This window comes from Thunnus albacares, chromosome 12, assembly GCF_914725855.1.
Source record: "Thunnus albacares chromosome 12, fThuAlb1.1, whole genome shotgun sequence".
Classification (NCBI taxonomy): Eukaryota; Metazoa; Chordata; class Actinopteri; order Scombriformes; family Scombridae; genus Thunnus; species Thunnus albacares.
Window position 1 is genome coordinate 10,148,481 of NC_058117.1, and position 18,837 is coordinate 10,167,317.

An 18,837-nucleotide genomic window follows, 5' to 3' on the forward strand; every position below is an offset into this window, starting at 1 on the left:
TAAAGGGCATTACTAAATTTAAAGCAACTAAATCTGCTGTTTATACACAACCACAGCGCACCATTCTGTGCCTGTTATAGATTATAAGTATGTAAATTTAGACTTTTTACAAGATAAAGAACCAAATTTGATCAAAGGGGGAATGGTGGTGTTAACCAGATATGAGAGCAACAAAAGATACTCCTTTGGGTTTTTTTTTCAATAACACAAACTGTGAGCTGTCATTTGGCTGACATCACTGGTTAGCGTCATCTCTCTAGACTCACTCCTCAGCTCCTGTTGTCCCAGCAGCGAGGTGTGCTGCAGCAGCCCGAGAAAGCGAGGCAGGCTGTCGGTCCAGATGCGACGAAGGGGGCTGTTCTGCCACAGAGCCGACAAACCTCTGTCTCTCTGCCCCAAGAGAGCCTCCGCTCGCTGGGAAACATGAAGAGGCACAGCGCTCAGCTCCTGGAGCAACGCACTGTCTCTGGACTGGAAGGAATGCGGAGAAGAGAAGCTGTCAGCTCGTTACAAACTGCATAATGAAACCCAGATTAGAGCCCTAAATTTGCGGCTAAGTCTAAACCACTGCAGCATCTGTTTACACTGAGTATCCTAGTGTGTGTGTGATGTGGTTACCTGTCGTCTGAATTCAGTGAGGAGATTCTGTATTGTCTTGATTCTTTCCAACAGCTTCCTCCGTATCTGGGAGCTTAAATAGTGAACACGTGCCTGTGAAAACAACAACATACAGTTCTTCAAGGCTTCATACTGTATGGTAGTTGAAATATATACTTTTTTGCTGTTGGTGATACCTCCACCGCAGTAAGACTCTCCAAACAGCCACTTGCTCTCAGCATCAGCCTGTGATTGGCAGTTCCCACAGACATGCTGCCCAAAGTTTCAGGTTTGTTGCTGCCGTCTCTTTTCTGCACATCCAGCTTTAAACCGTGATTTGTTCCCACACATGCCAACACAGTAACATCCTCGTTCAGGCCTGAGCCTGCACATAAACAGATGCGTAAAAAATGTCTTTTTATTCTTGTTTAATCTTAGTTTTAATATTTTGGGGTACTTTTGTGAGCGTTTCCAGACATGATTCTGTATTTACCGTTCTTGTAGCCTGCCGTGGTCTGAAGACATCTTCCCTCCACTGTGCCATTCAGCCAAATCTTCTCTCTGCGGTCCAGTCTGGCCTGCACCTGGAGACCAGATCCCCGGGGCCAAGACAGGGCACTGCCACCCACCTCCACACTCCAATTACCCATCCTAGACTGTTGAGTGTATACATACACATGTTTGTACTTATATATTTATGAGGACCCTCACTGATGCAAAAGAATTCCCTAGACCCTAACTCTGGAGATTAAGGAGTGCCAATAAATATTTTTTACAGCTTATATACTTTTTTGTCCTTCTTTTTTTCTTTCTTTTCTTTTATTAATTTTCCTGCGAGGGGTTCTTTATCATATGAGGTTTAAGAGACATCTCAGTTAAAGGGTAATTGGGATAACCTTTTCTAGCCAGCAAGAGTTACGAGACTAATTCCAAGAGTGAGAACCGCTCAGGGGTGTATCTGCTGTTGCGTAAGTTGTGCGATTGGAGGGGGGGGGTATATTGTCTGAGGGGAATGGATATATTAAGGGACTTAATGGGTTTTGTTAAGGGTTATATATTTTGGATTTAATTTTGTAGTATGCTTCTCTCAAAATTATAAAATGTCTCTCTCAAGGACAAGATCCTTAAGTTTGGTTGATTAATTATAAAGTCGAGTAAAGTTTCCCTTCTTTCATGGAACTGTAGAGGTCTGAGGAAATTAACTAAGATCAAACAGATCATGAACAGATTAAAACAGGAGATGTCTCTAATTAGTAAGAGATGGCCAGGACAGGTTTTTTCTTATAATTTTCCTCCCCGTCAAGAGGGGTCATTATACTTATTCATAAATGTTTCAGATCTAGAATGTAATCAAAGACCCAGGAGGTAGATTTTTGGTAGTTCAAGGCACAATTAAAGATGATAAACTGAATCTGATAAATGTTTATGGCCCAAATAATGATGATCCTGGATTTTATGCCAAGTTATTCCTTACAGTTTCCAGTCTTTCTGGACAGAATATTATTGCAGGAGACGTCAATTGTACTTTAGACCCAGCTAAAGATCGTTCAACAGAAGTTGATCATTCATATATTAACAAAAGAAAGACAATTATTCAGTTTATGGATGAACTCCATTTAATAGATTTATGGAGGGTATTAGACTTTAATTAACCTATTATTTATTATTATTTTAATTATTGTTATTCAAATAGATATCATACGTACTTGTGTATTGATTATTTCTTAATCTCTGCCCAGCTAATATCTAAAATAGAAAATTGCCAGTGCAATAGTATTATCATATCAGATCATGCCTGTATTTCCTTGACTTACATAGACTCTAAATTAATTTGTGACCCTCCAAAATGGCGATTTCAGTTAAAGTGACTCCTGGAGCTCTCATTGATAGAATTTCTTGGGAAACAAATAGACTTGTTTTTTCTAATGAATATCACTGAAACCTCCACAACCACTAGATGTGAGGCCTTTAAAGCAGTTATTAGAGGACAGATCATGAGCTACATTAATACAAATTCTAGGGAAATCAATAGGGACATCACAACCTTAGACTCTAAAATAAATCTTGTTGAACAAAAATGATATCAAAATTTAGGAGACAGCGCAGAGATACAACAGAAATTACTTCTTTATAGAATGAAAGGAAATACATGGAAAACTTCTAGCTTGGTGTATTAAACAGCAGCAACAAGATAGTGCTATTCACTGTATTGAAGATAGTAAAGGGAATATTATGTTTGATCCAATAGAGATAAGTAATACATTTGAAATGGCATTAGAAAAAAATCACATACATACAGCCAAACAAACAGGAGGCATTTAAGGAAATATGGGATCCCTTAGTACAGTTTCTCAGAAGGGAAGAAACAGGAGTTACGCTTGCAGAAATGCATCATTCTGGGAGCAATATTGTATTTTCAGTGTGTATGCACATATGTACATGGTTATATATATGTATATGTTTTGAGTTTTTTGTTTGTTTGTTTGTTTGTTTGTTTTGTTTTGCTTTGTTTTGTTTTTTGTCTTCTTTTCCTTTGTCTTTCTTTTCTTGTCTTGTGTTTCTATGATAGTTGATTACTCTCTGATATGAATTCTTAGTATGAAATGTTAATGTGTTATGAACTCTTACTGTTTGTTACGAGTATTTTGTAATGTTTTGCCTGGAGGAGTCTGGGGTAGGGTGGGTGTAGGTGAGGTTAAGGGGATAATATGATATGGTTCAGGCTGTATTGTATTTGTTTACTTTGATAAGTCCTTTTTTTCTTTGTCCCATGTCTATTTATGTTTAAAAAATAATTTAAAAATATTCTCCAAAAAAAAAGAGCACACAAACAGAGATGGCAGTTAATCCAATGTACAACAATAAAGTGCTACCAGTAATTCCATTACTGGTAGAAAAAGAAAATCTGTATCCAATAATATAAAAAAGGGACATGACTTACACATAACTAAATTAAACCATTACATGTACGTCATCACTGACAATCTGTTGACATGTTCCCTGTTTCACTGAATTCACTAAGAGGTTTTCTTTTAAACATTTGACAATCAACTTAACTAAGACATATTATTGTTGAATGAACACCAAGGGATCTTTCTTGTTGTTTACCTCAGAGAAGAGAGACATGTTGGTGCCCTGAGTGGTAGAGGAGTTGGTCAGGGCGAGGGTGAGGCTGCACTGATGGGGCCGTCCTGTCACCGACAGGCGAGACTGTGTGTAAAACAGCTTGTCTCCTGAGTTCAATCTGTGGGATCCTGACCACGACAGAGTCTGAACAGATCATCAGGGAAAGTGATGGTTTTTTAACATACAGAAGAAATTTATTTAAACTCTTATCAAGTTAAAAAAGAAATGTCTGAATCCTCCCTGTGTTACATGTAATTAAAATGTGTTTATAACAGTAACTAGATCAGTAATTTTCAGATTTTTTGCTAACACTGGTAGATAGTTTAACTTGAAGCCTCTCAGACTAAGGCGGGCTACTGATTAGGTATAACAAATATGACCAGATGCTGTTACATTTTATTCTCTGAGTCACGCTGAGTACTCCCCACAGGCACATAAAGCTAGAGACTACGCCAGCATGCAGTGCAACCAACAGACAGACACAGCATCACTCATGTATAGTGACACATTTATGGGTGTACGAATTACCAGTTAAGAAATAAATCAGCAAACTGGTGAGTGTGACAAGTTAAAGAAGAAAAAAAACAAAAAAAGGACAGAGAGGCGTGGACTCACAGGCTGTGGTGGGCAGAGGCCCAGCAGCACTGTGTGCTCAAAGCGATCCCTGAGGTTGGTTTGGACCTTGGCCAGGAGTGTGTGTGAAGGACAGGGTGCAGGAGACACTTTGTCCAGCCCGACATTAACTTGGAGGCTGTGCATTCCCCGTGGACCCTTCTGCAAGCAACAACACACACACACACACACAAGCAAACACAAACCGAGATTTTTTAAAACTCCAGCCATCTGCTACCACATGAAGAGAGAGTTTAATACGCAGAAACTCAATGAAAAACAACACACTAATGTTGTATGTACCTGGTACTTCATGCCTTGCTTGACACTCCTGTTGTCCCATCTTAGCTCTGCGTTTTGTGAATATGAGTTTCCCTCCTGGCCCACTGACACACAACCTTTAACAGAAGACACTGCCATCTACACACACACACACACATATATACACACATATATATATATATATATGTATACACAGCAAGTAATACATAATTGGGCACTCAATAAAGACTGATCCCACAAAAATGTAAACATCCTTGAGATTTGCAGATGGTGCAGCTGCACTACCTGCTGGGTTGAGAACAGAGCACACGCCTGCCCCCTGCTAGAGTTGATCTGCCACTGCTTGCTCAGGCTGAGGGAGACGTTGGCAGGCACTGCGCTCTCCCATGACAGATGGGTCTGAGTGCACAAAAGTAAAAAAAAACAAAAATACATACACTTAAAAACAAAATCATGTAATCATATTCTCAAAATAATCTACACACTTTCTGCAACTGCAAAACCAACACCACTATTGCTGCTACAAGTTTTATGCAATATCAAAACCACCAAATTCACCATGGGGTGAATTTGTGTAAATGTGACCTATTTGAGAATGAGTATTATTCTGTCATTGTTGTTGTTCATTGTTGATATATTTCATGAAAAACTGAAAATGGTGGAGGGATGTGGCAATGCACGCAGCACTTTGGGAATATTTTTTATTCCAAATGAAGCTAAATAAGATGTAAGAATTATGTTTAGTAAAATATTTATGTAATATGTATTTTTGTTCTTAGACAATAATGTAGTTTAATTTAATGCAAACAAAAATGTATGTAGCAAACCATTGTTGTATGGCGTCTATTGGAGTGGACAGATTCATGTTGAAAATAATAAATACTGAAACTAAAAGTACCACCTTGTGTTTGTATGCCTCCAACCAATCAAGTTGCAGTTTACATCCATGTCTGTCCAGACTTATATAACATTTGTAGTGTGGACTTTGAAGGAATCTAATAACAGGTATTAAGTGTATTTTTTTACACACATTTTTTATTTTTTTATGTTTGGCTAATAAAGCTGATTCTGATAGAACACAAAGTTGTAGCCATGACAGTAGACGATGCTTCAGATATGGATGTTGTTGCAAAGAAGCTACAAATTCTAAAACATTCTTCACACACATCTTCAGAAGATCTAAACAATCACCACAGTTTCAAGGTGAAGACCCAAGCTTAGTGTCACCAATTCAGTATCTGACCAAATGTGAAATATGGTCACAATCTGCCCTTCTGTTTCTGAGTTATCGTGTTGAATAATGACCAGCAAGTGTTTTTGTAGAGCATTATGATGTCATAGTGAAGCTCACCTTTGACCTTTTGGATATAAAATATCATCACCTCATAATTTTATTCTATTAGACATTTATGTGAAACTTTGTCATAATTAGTGTGTGAATTCTTGATTTATGGCTAAAAACGTGTTTTGTGAGGTTACAAAGACCTTTGACTGCCAAAATCTAATCAGTTCATTTTTGAGTCCAAGTGGATCTTTGTGCCAAATTTGAAGAAATTCTAGCTGGATGAGGAGGCATTTTATGTCTCTGCGCTGGCCACAGCTGTTGCCGGTGCGGAAGCATAAAAAACTAAAACGTATTGGATGATATTGGGAAACTGATTTAATAATTCATGCATTAAATGTTTTTAATATGAAAATCTGAGACAGAGGGATGCTCCACCTGAACTAATAGATTTGGGGTCACATTTCATAATTTAAAACATGGGAGTCTATACTGATGGTTGTGTCCAGTGTTTTGGGAACATGAGCTTTAGTTTTGACAAATGTACCAAATCCACTGACATAAAGTGGCAAGACTCATCTATTGGTTACATGACTAGCTGAGATGGATACTTCAATAGCGTAAAGTGTGTGTGGTCTACCTGGTGGCTGCTGCGTTTTTCCCTCTGTGAGCTGTATGAGACTGTGTGAAGGGACAGATGGCTGAGTGTGGAGGAGAAGGGCTGTTTCAGCTCCAGCTTGGTCTCATTCATCTCCTCTGATCGACTCCACAAGCTGAGAGCTCTGACCTTCAGTTTAACAAACCATAGTTTATGAAACAAAGAAATAAGAATAGAAATCCTTACAGATGATCAGGCTTAACATTCACTCTTTTCTTTGACTATTCTACAACCTTTAGGGGTTCGTTTCACATACAGTCATTACAATTTCATTAAACTTTGCTTGAGCATTGCCAATTGAATGTGACAGTTTCATACTCCAAGAGACACAAAAGGAGACAAAAAACTGAGTCAGAGACAAAAGCAGATATCACAAAAGATTGCATGAATCACGCCCTTCACGTTCTCTGGGTCATGTCACACTTTGTGTACTCTGACCTGCTCCAGTCGGCCATGCCTTGTCCAGCCTAGTGAAATGCTGTCCAGCCGACCCAGTACGGAACGCTCCAGTGTCACCTCCAAACTGGTCCAACGGGGAATGCAGTTGATCTGAACTACAGCCAAGGACAAGAGACAACAATCTCTAACGAGCTCAATTCTTAGATGGTTAGAGGAATTTTACTTTTTTTTTTTTTACTTAAAGATACAATATAAATCTAACAGTTGTGAGGCTCTGCAGAGCTGGTTGTGTGACAGTTTACCCTTCAGGGTCTGGTTCCCCATCTCCAGTGCTGGAGGTGCAGAGTAAAGACCAGACAAGCTGAACTCCTGATTGCCCCAGACAGCTCCATGCTGGACTTGATAGCTCCAGTTCCTGGCTTCATACACTGTCCTCACTGCAACAGTCCTGGGTAGAGGCTTCAACTACAGGACAAAGACAGTCACTGTAACATTTAGGATGTGGGTGTATCTTCATGTCATGTCCAGGGTGTGGAAAGACAGATTGAGCCAAGGACCTGAATCAGTGTCATCATTTAAAATACATCTTATAATGTTGACTTTTCTTTCTTAAAAACACATTTTACTATAGTTCCAATATGTTTTATCTGTTCTATTTTATTATTTCACCCTTTTTGTCTCATTTATATTATTTTATTGTTGGGTATTTTATTCTACTGATTTTGACTTTCTGATTTCATTTAATTTTATTGTGCTGATATGTTTTATCTTGATTTCTCCATGTAAATCATTTTGTGACTGTGTTTTGAAAAGTAAATAAAGTTAATTATTATCATCATTATTATTAATAATAATACTCATTGTTATTCTTAATTGTATATTATTATTATTATAATTAAAATCTACTTTTTAGGTCTGGCAAACACACATCATAAAATACAGAATTTATCTGAGCATAAAGCCTTAAAAGCCATAAAATTCAGTATATCACATGCACAATATGTGCTTTATTTTGATATATAAAGGTGCATAAAATGTAACGTATTTAATGACACATGACTAAATATGGGCAGTGCACCCATAGTCCAATCAGAGAAGCAGAGGGATTTGGAGGAATATATAATCTGTTTGTTAGTAGATGGTGGCACAAATTGTGCGTGATTATCCTTGACAACAGAATTACAGTACAACATTGCAAAGCAGAACGTCAAAGTTGTGATTTGTGCCTGAACATAAAAAAGTCTTGAATGTACATGTTATATACTTTATATAATACCTGTGGATATGAGTGTTTGAGCTCTAGAGCCTGTCTGTATCCGCTCTCAATGGCTGCCACTTCCCCCAGAGCCCACAGCCTCCTCCTGCCTGACGACACCTCCACCAAACCTGCAACACTGGACTGGGACTGGTTCAGCTGGAGAGAGGGAAAGGAGAAACGGTGATACTTTTTGTGACATGTCATACAAAAAAAACTCTCCAATTGTTCTCATACCACACAAGATTAATTCGTCACAAGGTTGCTGCTGCACAACAGACAAACATAAGCAGGCAAAAATAGACGATTAAGATCATTGTTCAGCCTGCTGCTAATTTTTCAGAACCCACCTGAGACCTGACATTGAGCTGAGAGGGCAGGTAGACCATCATCTTGGGGATATTCTGGACCACCTTCACCATCAGGTCCTTGCTGGTCAAAAGAACCTCTGTCACTTAAAGTATGTGTGTGATTTACAGGAGAAATGGTTATATATGTATATTTTCAGATTTTCAGAAGTGTGTTGTGCGTGTGAGTGTGTACCTGTGAGGCAGATGGTGTCCCTGGATGATGAGGGCTAGTGAGGAGCTGAGTTCAGGGTTCACAGCCATTGAGCACCTAAGCTGTGACCCAGCAAGTCTTCCCCAGGCCTCCACCTACATCAACAGTACAGAGCTGCTCAGCAGAGAAAAACAAATCACATATCCAGAAGCCAAGCATAATCTACTCTGCCTCAACTCCTGCTGAGCTTGGCCTGAGCCGCAGTCTCTGAATCCAGTTTCTAAGAATTTGAGTTGGAGACGTTGAAGGCGCTGTGAGAATGTGAGTGTGTGCTATTCTTACTTGCAAGGCAGGGCTCGTTTGACCCTGTACAGTGTGTTTAAGTGTAACTCTGGCCTCCTTGGACCCTGCATGCGTGCCCCAGCCCCCGATGTCCCCCATCACTCGGACCCTCCAGTCCTCACAGTGAATGTCTACTGAGGCGCTCCGCAGAGGACCTGCAGAGAGGATCAGAGCACTGATGTATAAGATTAAAGCAATAATATGAGACACCCTCATATCCATCATGAAAGTAAAGAAATTTGTGTTTTTGCAACAATGTCTGCACTTTAAAACTAAACTGAAAAATCTATTTGAATTACTGAAAAGGAAACCAATCTTTAAAAACACTGATCAGAATCAGTTGTGCTGAAAATGTCTCCAAGTGATTGATAAAGTCAACTTGTGACATCTGCTGGCCAACTCCAGTTATTGCATTTATAACCTCACAATGAAACAGAAAGAGAAAATACAGTGTAAACCAACTCACCACTGTCATCTTTAAAATTTTGTTTATGCATTGACACAAAAACAGTAACACGTGTTACATGTCAGAATATATATGATGACTATTCTTGGTTTGGTTTCATAGTTAAAGTATCTGTTTGCTACTGTTCTGTTTAGTTGTGTGACCGATGTGTGACAAAGAGTGCTGTTATAATTAAGTTATGATGTTTGCAATTACTTATAATTGCTTGATAATAACGGGGAATAATTAGCTTTAAGTAGCCACATGAAAAGCAATAAAAGTGTCTGATGTACAACTAATCTTACCTGAATAAAACTCTCTCTGGCTCTTTGACAATGTGCATTTTTTCATCTGCAAATGTCTCTAATACTCAAATGACCTACAAGTGTGGCAAGGATTCCAAGAAAGATCTTTTCTTAGAGTCAACTATTCTGCATGACACATGAATAGAAAAATAAAATCAGACCTGAAACAGGATTAAGATGACAGTGCTAGTCAAATTAAATTCAAACTTCTGTTATATGGTGCCAAAAAAAACAGTTAAAAACAATGTCCTGTATAATTCAGGCCTTGAATTATACAGAATTATTCATTGTCTTGTTTAGCTTTAAATGACAATGAGAAACAACCGCATATATATAAGCATCTCAAACTTCAGAAAATAACATTAACAGTCGACTACAGAACATAAATATTAAACCAAGCTGTTAATACAATCTGACCTTTGAACTGAGCAGTCAAAGCAGTGTCCAGACTGAATTGAGTCTCTGTCTGATTGGAAGTCAGGGGAGAGTAGGAGAGAAGCCCAGCCAGACGTCCACCAGCCACGCTGACATTCAAGCCAGAGACGAGCAGCTTGTGTCCGTCCACAGTGAGCTGAGCTCTGGACTGGAGCTGAGAAAACGCCCCCTGGATGGAACATAAGGCCTTCGAAAAAATAAAATCAAAAGATTGTTGCTACCCTCATGAATACCACAGAATATGTTTTGAGACAGAGGCAGCTACTGTATCTCACCAGTTCAATGAATCGTTAATGTAAAGAACATTTATATTTGATAGTTATATGGATTTTTTAATACCTCGACATTAAGTGGCACTCCTCTGTCCTGTAGCCAGGACCAGCTGTGCCACATGGTTCCTGTTATCTCTTTGGTCATGGGAAAACATTTCATCTTCAGTATCAGTCCCGCCTGCTGATCTCCAAACTGGGATTGTAAAGTCAAAGTCTTCCCTTCAGCAGAACCAAGCTCCACCTGCCCACACAGTCACTATGACATTAACTATCTGAGACTCTTGAATGCATACTGACAAGTTAACTGATTATCAGTCAATCAATGATCAGTTCTTCATAGGTGATTGGTTGAATCGGCTGCATGTTTTTTAACTTCTAACCTGGATGCTGTTGTTTCCAGGGACTCCCAGTTTCTTCAGGTAGTTCAGCATGTGTCTGAAATTACTCTTCACTCTGACCGTCTCAGACGTCTTTTCCACTATCATCTCTTGACTTAACTGTAGTATTCAGAATATTTTGGGGTTATGCAAACATAATTTATTTTTCCTGGACATTATAAACTCTAAATTGGCCACATTTCAAATATCCCAAATCAATCATCCAACCTTTTGATTTCCTGCACTGCTGCGTAACAGGTAATAGTGCGATCGATTGCCATGATAAACGGAATTCATTGTTATTGCAGCATTTGCAGTGAGACCCAGCTTCCTCAACAGGGGCACTGTGTGGTTAAGATAAAGTGATGCTTCATTTTTATCCTAAAAAAAACAAAAGCACAAAATCATAAAACATGGCTTAACACCCCTTGATCTCTGAAAACAGAAAAGCTACATTTTTGTGTTATATGTGTCATATTACAATTATTGCAAATTATTGCATTTTAATTGGGAAAAAGTAAAACATTTAAATGTGAATGAATGTAAAATCTAATATTTATGGTCTTTCCACACCTTAGTTTTCTTAAGAGCCACTAGAGCCTGTAACTCTGTATTGTCTATTGCCATGGAGACATGAGATTCAGCAATAGTTGGGGAGACAACCAAGGATCCAGAGGCCTGTATCCTGTCTGGACTACCCCACTCCTAAAAAACACAAATAGCCTGTGAAAATGTGACGCTTTGACAGTTTGACAGGCAGCAACTAACTAGTCTGTTATCAAATACTCCGTGTAATGAAATAAATGCTTTATCTATGTACAGTATGTACTTTACCTGAATCACTGTGCAGTTATTGAAGTACACTAGTGACCCCTGCAGGCCTGGATGTGACATCACAGCTCCAATGGCTCTGACGGCACATTCGCCCATTTGAATGAGCGCTTCAGTGTCATAGCGTTGTTTTCCAGCTCTGCTTGTCACCCTCAGTCTGCTGCGTTCAGGTAAACTTCTGAGAGCAGGAAGGTTGTGATTGAGCTCACCCTCCAGACTCAACTCTGGCCAGGCCCTTGCATTCAGCCTCAGGAAGCCCCTTTTGCTCCCCAGACTGGTGTCCACCATGGCTGCCCAGATACCCTGAGCCTCCTGCTGCACTGATCCATTCAAATGGGCCTGAGAAGGAAAAATATAAACTACTGGTGTTTTCACATATCTGTAATTATAGCATCTCCAGGAGGCCGGACAGTGTTATACTCAAAGTAAAAATGGAGGCGCTGAAAAGATTTGCAGACTGGATAAGTTAGAAACAGTTTGATTTAGGTATAAAGTTAGAAAGGTTTCTTTGTGTACTTTGTAAGGGATGCGTTGGGTCAGGTATGGATTTGATGATGTTCAGGTCACCCCAAACCCATTGCCTTCTAATATGATGCTCTAAAGATGCATCATCCTTCGAGATTTCATCAAAATAACCCTAGTAGTGTATAAGACATTGTATTAAGAGTTGAAAGCTCTTCTGTTATGGCCTTTTCTCACAGTAGACATTTTAACTTGTCATTGCAGGAAAAGCACAGGTGTAACGAATAACATTAAAAAGGGCTCAGTTTCAGTGGGCGTTCCAGTATGCAGTCTGAATTAATGACATGTCAACAAGTCTGCATGGAAAAGGGTCTGTTATAGTGCCTAATGAAACAAGGATAGTTTGTAAAGGCATATTTTTTAAATCTTTGCTGCAAATTCCATTTTATTCAGAGCACTGGCTGTATAATGAAAATGACCTCATCAAACCACAATGCAAAACTGCCAAGTTATTCATGTGAAGTCCCTTCAAATAGAGACACAACCTGATGCAACTTTCAGCTCCATCACTGATTTAGTTTAGTAAAGCTGTACCTGTAACATCGGGCACTTCGACTCCAGAGCCCAGAGCCACTTTGTCCTTCCTTTGGCCTCTATGATTCTGTTGGCTCTAATGTGACATGTCCCTGCTTTGATTAACAGAGCACCAGCCTCCTCAGAGCCTCCGGGACCAGTGGCCTCTACGGTGATGGTCTGGGGCAAACCTCGGCTCCTCAGCCCAGGGAAGGTGTGTGTGAGGGTCCCGGAGAGATGTGGAGACCTGCAGGACTGACCTAGCTCCAGAGTGAGGTTCTGGTTGTCTGCCCTCAGAAAAGAGGTCACAGTCAGCAGGCAGGGGTCGACTGACAGGAGGCCCCGAAGGACCAGGGACACTGGGAGGACTGTTCCCTATGGAAGAAATATATATGTGTCAATTATATGTGTCATCAGTGTTAAGATACTCAGACTGTTTCCTTGTAATTAACTAGTAAGTCACATTCTCATTCGTCAAGCATATCAACACAGTTAACATCACATGCCTTTATGCACACGTACTGTATACAACACATATTTCTGATATCCTCTCAATAGCACTTTAGTTTATTCAGCACACTTTATTTTATTTTCTCTTGATGTTTGCATGTTTTTTTCCTCCTTTCTTTTCTTCCTTTTCTCTCATGGTTTTCGTATCATAAACCTTTATGTCTTACCTTTTTATGTCACACTTGTGTCACATTTAAAGAAAAAAGAAAAAAGAGAATTCTATCAATAATACAAAATGACATGAAAACAGTTTTTCCTGTTTTTTTATTTATGTAATGGTTGCAGCAAAGCTAACTCTACCCTGACTGATGATATCACATCACAGACTTTGAGGTAGTCTGATGCAAATAAACATTTAGAAGAGTTCGGCTCTCTGGGTCACTTGCCGTCGTGTTACCAAACCAATGGGGGTGCTATTGATCTAGCCAGGAAGGTGTTTCATCTACTATATGGTGTCGTTCTGCTCTGCTGCTAGTGCCAAATGAGCTGTAGCTTGACCTGATGGCTGAAAAAAGTATTTCAAAGTAGGTTGTGTTAACATGAACAGGGGTGATTCATGTAGGAAATCCCACTCTTTGTAACTGTGATAAAAGAAATGACAATGTATTGTCACAGTTAGAGGTAATAGCAATATTTACAACATAAACATATTAGTTTATTCAGGTTTCCATATGCTTTGAAAACTGATTGGCTTCCTTACCTGTAGAGCGGGGCAGTAGTTGGTCACATTTACAGCGTAAGAAGACTGGTTCCTCTCTGTTTCTGTTTCTGAAGACGTAGTCTTTCCCCTAAAATAACAGCGTCCCAGCTCCAAGCCGACCTCCACCTCAGGCAGATGTGCAGCTGAGACATTAAGGATCAGCACTCCATTGGTAGGAAATCCCACCGTCTGTATTGCCTCTATAGAGTGCTGGACTGATGCTTTCAGACTAAGACTGGGGTGACAAGCTAGGGACAACGTAAGGTTGACTTTCTGTTCATCCTCAGCCTGGAGAACAGCACTGAGATTTGTGGAGCAGCCAGAATGGATGATGGAGACATTGACGGAGGTTTGTGGGGGCTGGAGAGACTGTAGAGGGAAAATGAAAAAAGGAAAATTAGAACAAGAACTAACCTTCACTCCTTCAGCTTCATACAGTATTGACTTGTTATTTATACTCTAATGGAAAGAGAAGAGTCATCTCCAATGTGAAGATGTCTCTTTTGCTTTCCTTTCGCTGGGAAACAAGTTTTGTGACACTTTTTCTTGTTTCCTGTCTAACCTTCAAAAAGACACACCGCTGATGGACAAAAACATTCCAGCTCATCATCTTGCCCGCTCCTCTCCTTTGTTGATTTGCCAGGAGAAGCACGGAGCACACGTCACTTTCCACCTCAACTTGTGCTTGACTAGCTGTGGACAACATGCTAACAGTGACCGCCCCTGGTACACCAGTAGTGGCCAGGTTTTGCTGAAGTGTGACCATGAATGAGGTGAAGGGCTCCCAGGTAGCAGTGACGTCTAGCTGAGCAGAGTGGGTGTTGAAAGAGACCCGAGCACTTCCAGAGAGGGAGGTGTCATGGAGCTGACCTGAACCTTGGACGTCCACTCTGTTTGGGATGATGGAGGCAACAGAGGCCCAGTGGTGCTGGAGAGTCCAGCCCACTTCTGCCTTATGGTTCTTTAGTAGTACAGACAAGAGGCAGTGGAGGGAGTCCTGCTGGTTTTCTAAACCCAGAGATCCTCTGAGTCCATCTTTTCCAGCCTTTCCATGTACTGTTAGAGAGGTTTTATGTGGCAAGCCCCCCTCAACTCTCCTGACCTGCTCCCAAACCAGCCTCCCCACCCCGTTACACCGGACAGACACCAACAAAGTGGAGCTGACTGAGTCCCATGCCACACTGACATCTGCCCAGATGTGACACCAGCTTTCCAACCTCATCCGACCAGTCATCTCAGCCTTGTTTGTAATACTGCGGCTCCCGTACTCAAGTAACCCATGCCAGCCATACAGCCCAGCCCTCTCCACCCTCAGTGCCACATTCAAGTCCATTCTCCATGGGCCAACCACCAAGCCAATCCCCAGGGCCCACCTCTGAGGCCCAGGCCGGAGCAGGAGCCTGAGACCAGATTTAGTGGGCACGCCCAGAAATGTCAGCAGTAGTGCAGAAGAATGAGTGAGGTTTGCTCTGAGCTCCTTCTGACCATTAGGACTGAAACAGCCTTTAGCTTGAGCACTGAGGCTAAAGTGAGTGAGCGACAGGCCATAGCAGAGCCTGTTGTGTGGTCTATAGGAGCGAAAGGCTCGTACCTCCACAGGGCGGCCTGCCACATTTCCATAGCACTGGGCTGTGAGCCGGTCTGCGGTGGCGTCCCCCGTGCAGTTCATCTGTGAAAACAAAACCCCCTGTTGGCAGAGTTTGTTTTTCAAAGGAAAAACTGAAGAAGGAGATGGAAGACTTTCAGAGGAATACTGAACTTTAAACCAGGCGCATAAAATCTTGTGGTACACCAACATGCTAATCTGAGCCCTGATTATGAAACAAGATTACAGCATGATTATCAAAGATGGTGAAACAGTATTTCTGTTTTATTCCAAATGCTTCATTTGATACTTCGGATCATCGTGTACTTTAGGAGATGTGGAAAAGTGAGTTGACTTCTTCAACTGGTTCAGATCCTACATGCAGGGTAAAAATATGATTTAATTTGAGGACGTACGGTAACAAGAAAAAAGTTAAGGTGTGAAATCCTACACGGGTCAATCCTCGGCCCCTTTTTATTCAATGTATACATTCCTCTATGTGGACTTTATGTAAAAAAGCAATTATCACTGTTATGCTGATGACACAACTTTACAGATTTAGAATGATTTACTGAAAAAGTTCTATAGGTAAAGATAATGAAGATAAAGGCTAAGTAAAGATACATTGACTAAATTCATATTTTAAGTGGTAATAGTCTTAGGCAGGAACATGATATAAAGTATGCACAATTTACCAGTAAAGAGGCAGGTATGAGCCCCTGGAGCAACTTCATCTGTTGCCATAGAGACACTACCAATATAGCGGTGCTGTTTTTTGATCCAACAGCAAACAGGATGTCAGCTATTCTCTCATCTTCCATGTGAAGGACCAGTCCTGCGTCCAGCCCCTCTGTATCTAACTAACAGAGGGAATAAACACATAAAAATACAAAAAATAAACATGAGAATCCATAAATGATATTGAGATTCCTAATAAAATAGAAAGTTGCTGTGGATAGAAAAAAACAGACTGTCATGATAGTGCAGTACCTGGTAATGTGCTTTGGCTTGTACGGAGCTTGATATGCCTCTTTTCAGCAGGGCTTTGACTTGGTGCTGCAGCCTTGAGAGGAACTCCCATCGTGGAATGAGCGGGTCTGTCCTGCCTCTGTTAAACTCAGCTTTTAAATGTTCAGGTCCAGCCTGCAGCTCTGCTAGGACTGACAGTCGACCACCATCCTGGAACCACCTCAGCTGGGCACTACTGCTGACAGGTACGCCTAATGGAGTGACACAGATATGAGATACTGTGACCTTTAGTAGCAAGCTTACATCTAGCAAGCATCCGACAGACGGAAAATAACAGAGATAAAGAGACTAATATGGAGAGACAATTTGATGAAAATGTTAGAGTTTAAGTTTATTACACCTAAATGAAGTGTAAATATTACCTGTGGCATTGAGCAGGTTGAAAGAGTGAGACAGTTGGGTGTAGACCTCACCCCTCCCTTCAACCCCCATTTGGCGGCTCACATTCACACACAAATTCTCCGCCCCGGACCAAACACACAGCCAGTCACGGGTCACGTGTGATTTCTTTCCCATCATGCTGTCGTCATCCTCTCTGCCCAGAGACTCTCCAGGATCCTCCTGATGCCTCAGCTCCACACTGTACAGTGTCTCCATCACTCTAACTCTTAACTGTCCTGCATCACACACACAGACACAGACACACACACCAATGAAATGTCATCTGAAGCCAATTCATTCAAGATTTTTAGCAAGTCATACAAAAAAAAAGACATTATAAATGACTGTTTTCCGGTATCCTGAACTCACATTGTTTGCTTATGATGTTGGTTGTTTCAGTTGTAAAATAAATTATGTGAATCAACAATTATTAGTATAATTATAGTGTAATTAACATTTCTAAATGAACCTCTACCTTCGATGAGTGTGTCAGACTGTCCCAGCGCCCCATCTAATCCCAGGGCTGAAGGCAGAAAAGCGAGGTTGGTCACAGAGTGCCTCAAGTCCCCTGACACAGCCAGCTGGAGACCCCTGATGTCTTTTAGAGACCCTTTCACCTGGGCCAGCAGAGCCTCATGTCCTTGTGTATAGGAGCCATGTAGAGACATACTGGAGGAGCAGAAGCCAAGGAAAAAACAGAAATGTAAGTATGAGTTCACATTTGTTACTGTATTGCTGATAAATACAAAATCATAAATTTGACGGTGGTACAGACCTGTCTGAGGACATGTTGGCAGCCATGTTTACATACATGTCAGTGACCGCAGGCAGAAAACTCTGGGATAAATTTAGCCTCAGTCCCATGGCTCTGTCTCCATGCTGGAGGGAGTGAGACATCTGGGCGTCCAGCATCACCCTGTCCTTCCCATCAGCCCTCACACGTACTGAGGTGCTCCCTATGCCAGACCCTGTAGAAATGTCTGCAGTGGCTTTTGCCTGAAAAACAGCAGCATGACAAGATAGCTTAGATGCTAAAATAAAGACAACGTTATTATTTTCAACGTTATCCATAACCTGAATTTCTTGTAAGACAAAGAATAAAACACATTTTTGGGGAATTTTTCTATTTTATGAACATTGAATGAAATAATTTGTTAAAACACCAAAGCAGCCCACCTCTAGTGTTTTGGGAATCTTTGATTTGAAGGGGTGACTGAGAGATGAATACAGGCCAACTCTGCCTTTTGTTCCATTGAGCTGTACTGAAAGCTATAATGAAAAACACCTTGTTACCAAACATTTATCAGAAACGCAGCTTGTAAAACAAGCAATAATTAAAATGCACAGTTGGTTTTACTCACTTGACACTCCTGTCGCTCTATTCTCAGTTTCCCTCTGGCCACATAGTCAAAGTCCATGCTGTTTCTGGGTTTCCAACATACATCACCTTCCACTATAGCAGAGGAGGGGAGCTGCAGCTGTAACAGCAACAACAGTTGAACTGGTCACAAGTTTGGCCTTTTCTACTGTAAACTATACTGTACACTGTTGGAGGACTTATACTCTACTGACTGCAAATACCACACACAAAACAGCACTTTACACAGTTTAGTTATATCAATGAAACATTGTTTTCCAGGGCACAGAGACTGGTTTACCTGGAGCTGATGGGTGAGGTTGGCTTTAACTTTTATTGCTTGGTGACTTGAGTGCAAAGGGTTCAACTGAACTTGTCCAAAGAAAGTCAGCCGCTCCTTGCTACCGACCCGTAACTTCCCATATATGTCTTTCTGGGTCTGTAGAAGAGTGTACCAATACACTGTTTTTTACATGAATGAATGAATTTTCTTTTGAGTATCCACTTAAATAATTATGGTG

The 18,837-nt window shown here is 40.7% G+C and overlaps 1 protein-coding gene across 3 annotated transcripts in view; it reads right to left on the reverse strand.

Annotated features, from left to right (window-relative positions):
• The window catches only part of LOC122993357, a 37,600-nt gene that overhangs the window by 5,171 nt on the left and 13,592 nt on the right, over positions 1-18,837 (reverse strand). For 2 of the 3 annotated variants that reach the window (XM_044367472.1, XM_044367473.1), the window contains 32 exons: positions 18,618-18,755; positions 18,321-18,437; positions 18,136-18,228; positions 17,735-17,955; positions 17,435-17,628; positions 16,941-17,195; positions 16,540-16,769; positions 16,245-16,409; positions 15,556-15,633; positions 13,965-14,333; positions 12,776-13,129; positions 11,723-12,058; positions 11,462-11,593; positions 11,117-11,269; positions 10,892-11,008; positions 10,579-10,752; positions 10,222-10,426; positions 9,055-9,209; positions 8,755-8,867; positions 8,562-8,643; positions 8,233-8,370; positions 7,259-7,421; positions 6,996-7,111; positions 6,540-6,686; positions 4,903-5,016; positions 4,639-4,755; positions 4,339-4,497; positions 3,706-3,867; positions 1,091-1,253; positions 795-982; positions 619-711; positions 267-471 (listed from right to left, as the gene is read on the reverse strand). In XM_044367472.1, the coding sequence (XP_044223407.1) occupies positions 267-471; positions 619-711; positions 795-982; positions 1,091-1,253; positions 3,706-3,867; positions 4,339-4,497; positions 4,639-4,755; positions 4,903-5,016; positions 6,540-6,686; positions 6,996-7,111; positions 7,259-7,421; positions 8,233-8,370; positions 8,562-8,643; positions 8,755-8,867; positions 9,055-9,209; positions 10,222-10,426; positions 10,579-10,752; positions 10,892-11,008; positions 11,117-11,269; positions 11,462-11,593; positions 11,723-12,058; positions 12,776-13,129; positions 13,965-14,333; positions 15,556-15,633; positions 16,245-16,409; positions 16,540-16,769; positions 16,941-17,195; positions 17,435-17,628; positions 17,735-17,955; positions 18,136-18,228; positions 18,321-18,437; positions 18,618-18,755 (5,446 nt within the window). Of the gene's footprint in view, positions 1-266; positions 472-618; positions 712-794; positions 1,012-1,090; positions 1,254-3,705; positions 3,868-4,338; positions 4,498-4,638; positions 4,756-4,902; positions 5,017-6,539; positions 6,687-6,995; positions 7,112-7,258; positions 7,422-8,232; positions 8,371-8,561; positions 8,644-8,754; positions 8,868-9,054; positions 9,210-10,221; positions 10,427-10,578; positions 10,753-10,891; positions 11,009-11,116; positions 11,270-11,461; positions 11,594-11,722; positions 12,059-12,775; positions 13,130-13,964; positions 14,334-15,555; positions 15,634-16,244; positions 16,410-16,539; positions 16,770-16,940; positions 17,196-17,434; positions 17,629-17,734; positions 17,956-18,135; positions 18,229-18,320; positions 18,438-18,617; positions 18,756-18,837 lie in introns of those variants that run through there. The other variant, XM_044367474.1, reaches the window with a different exon arrangement.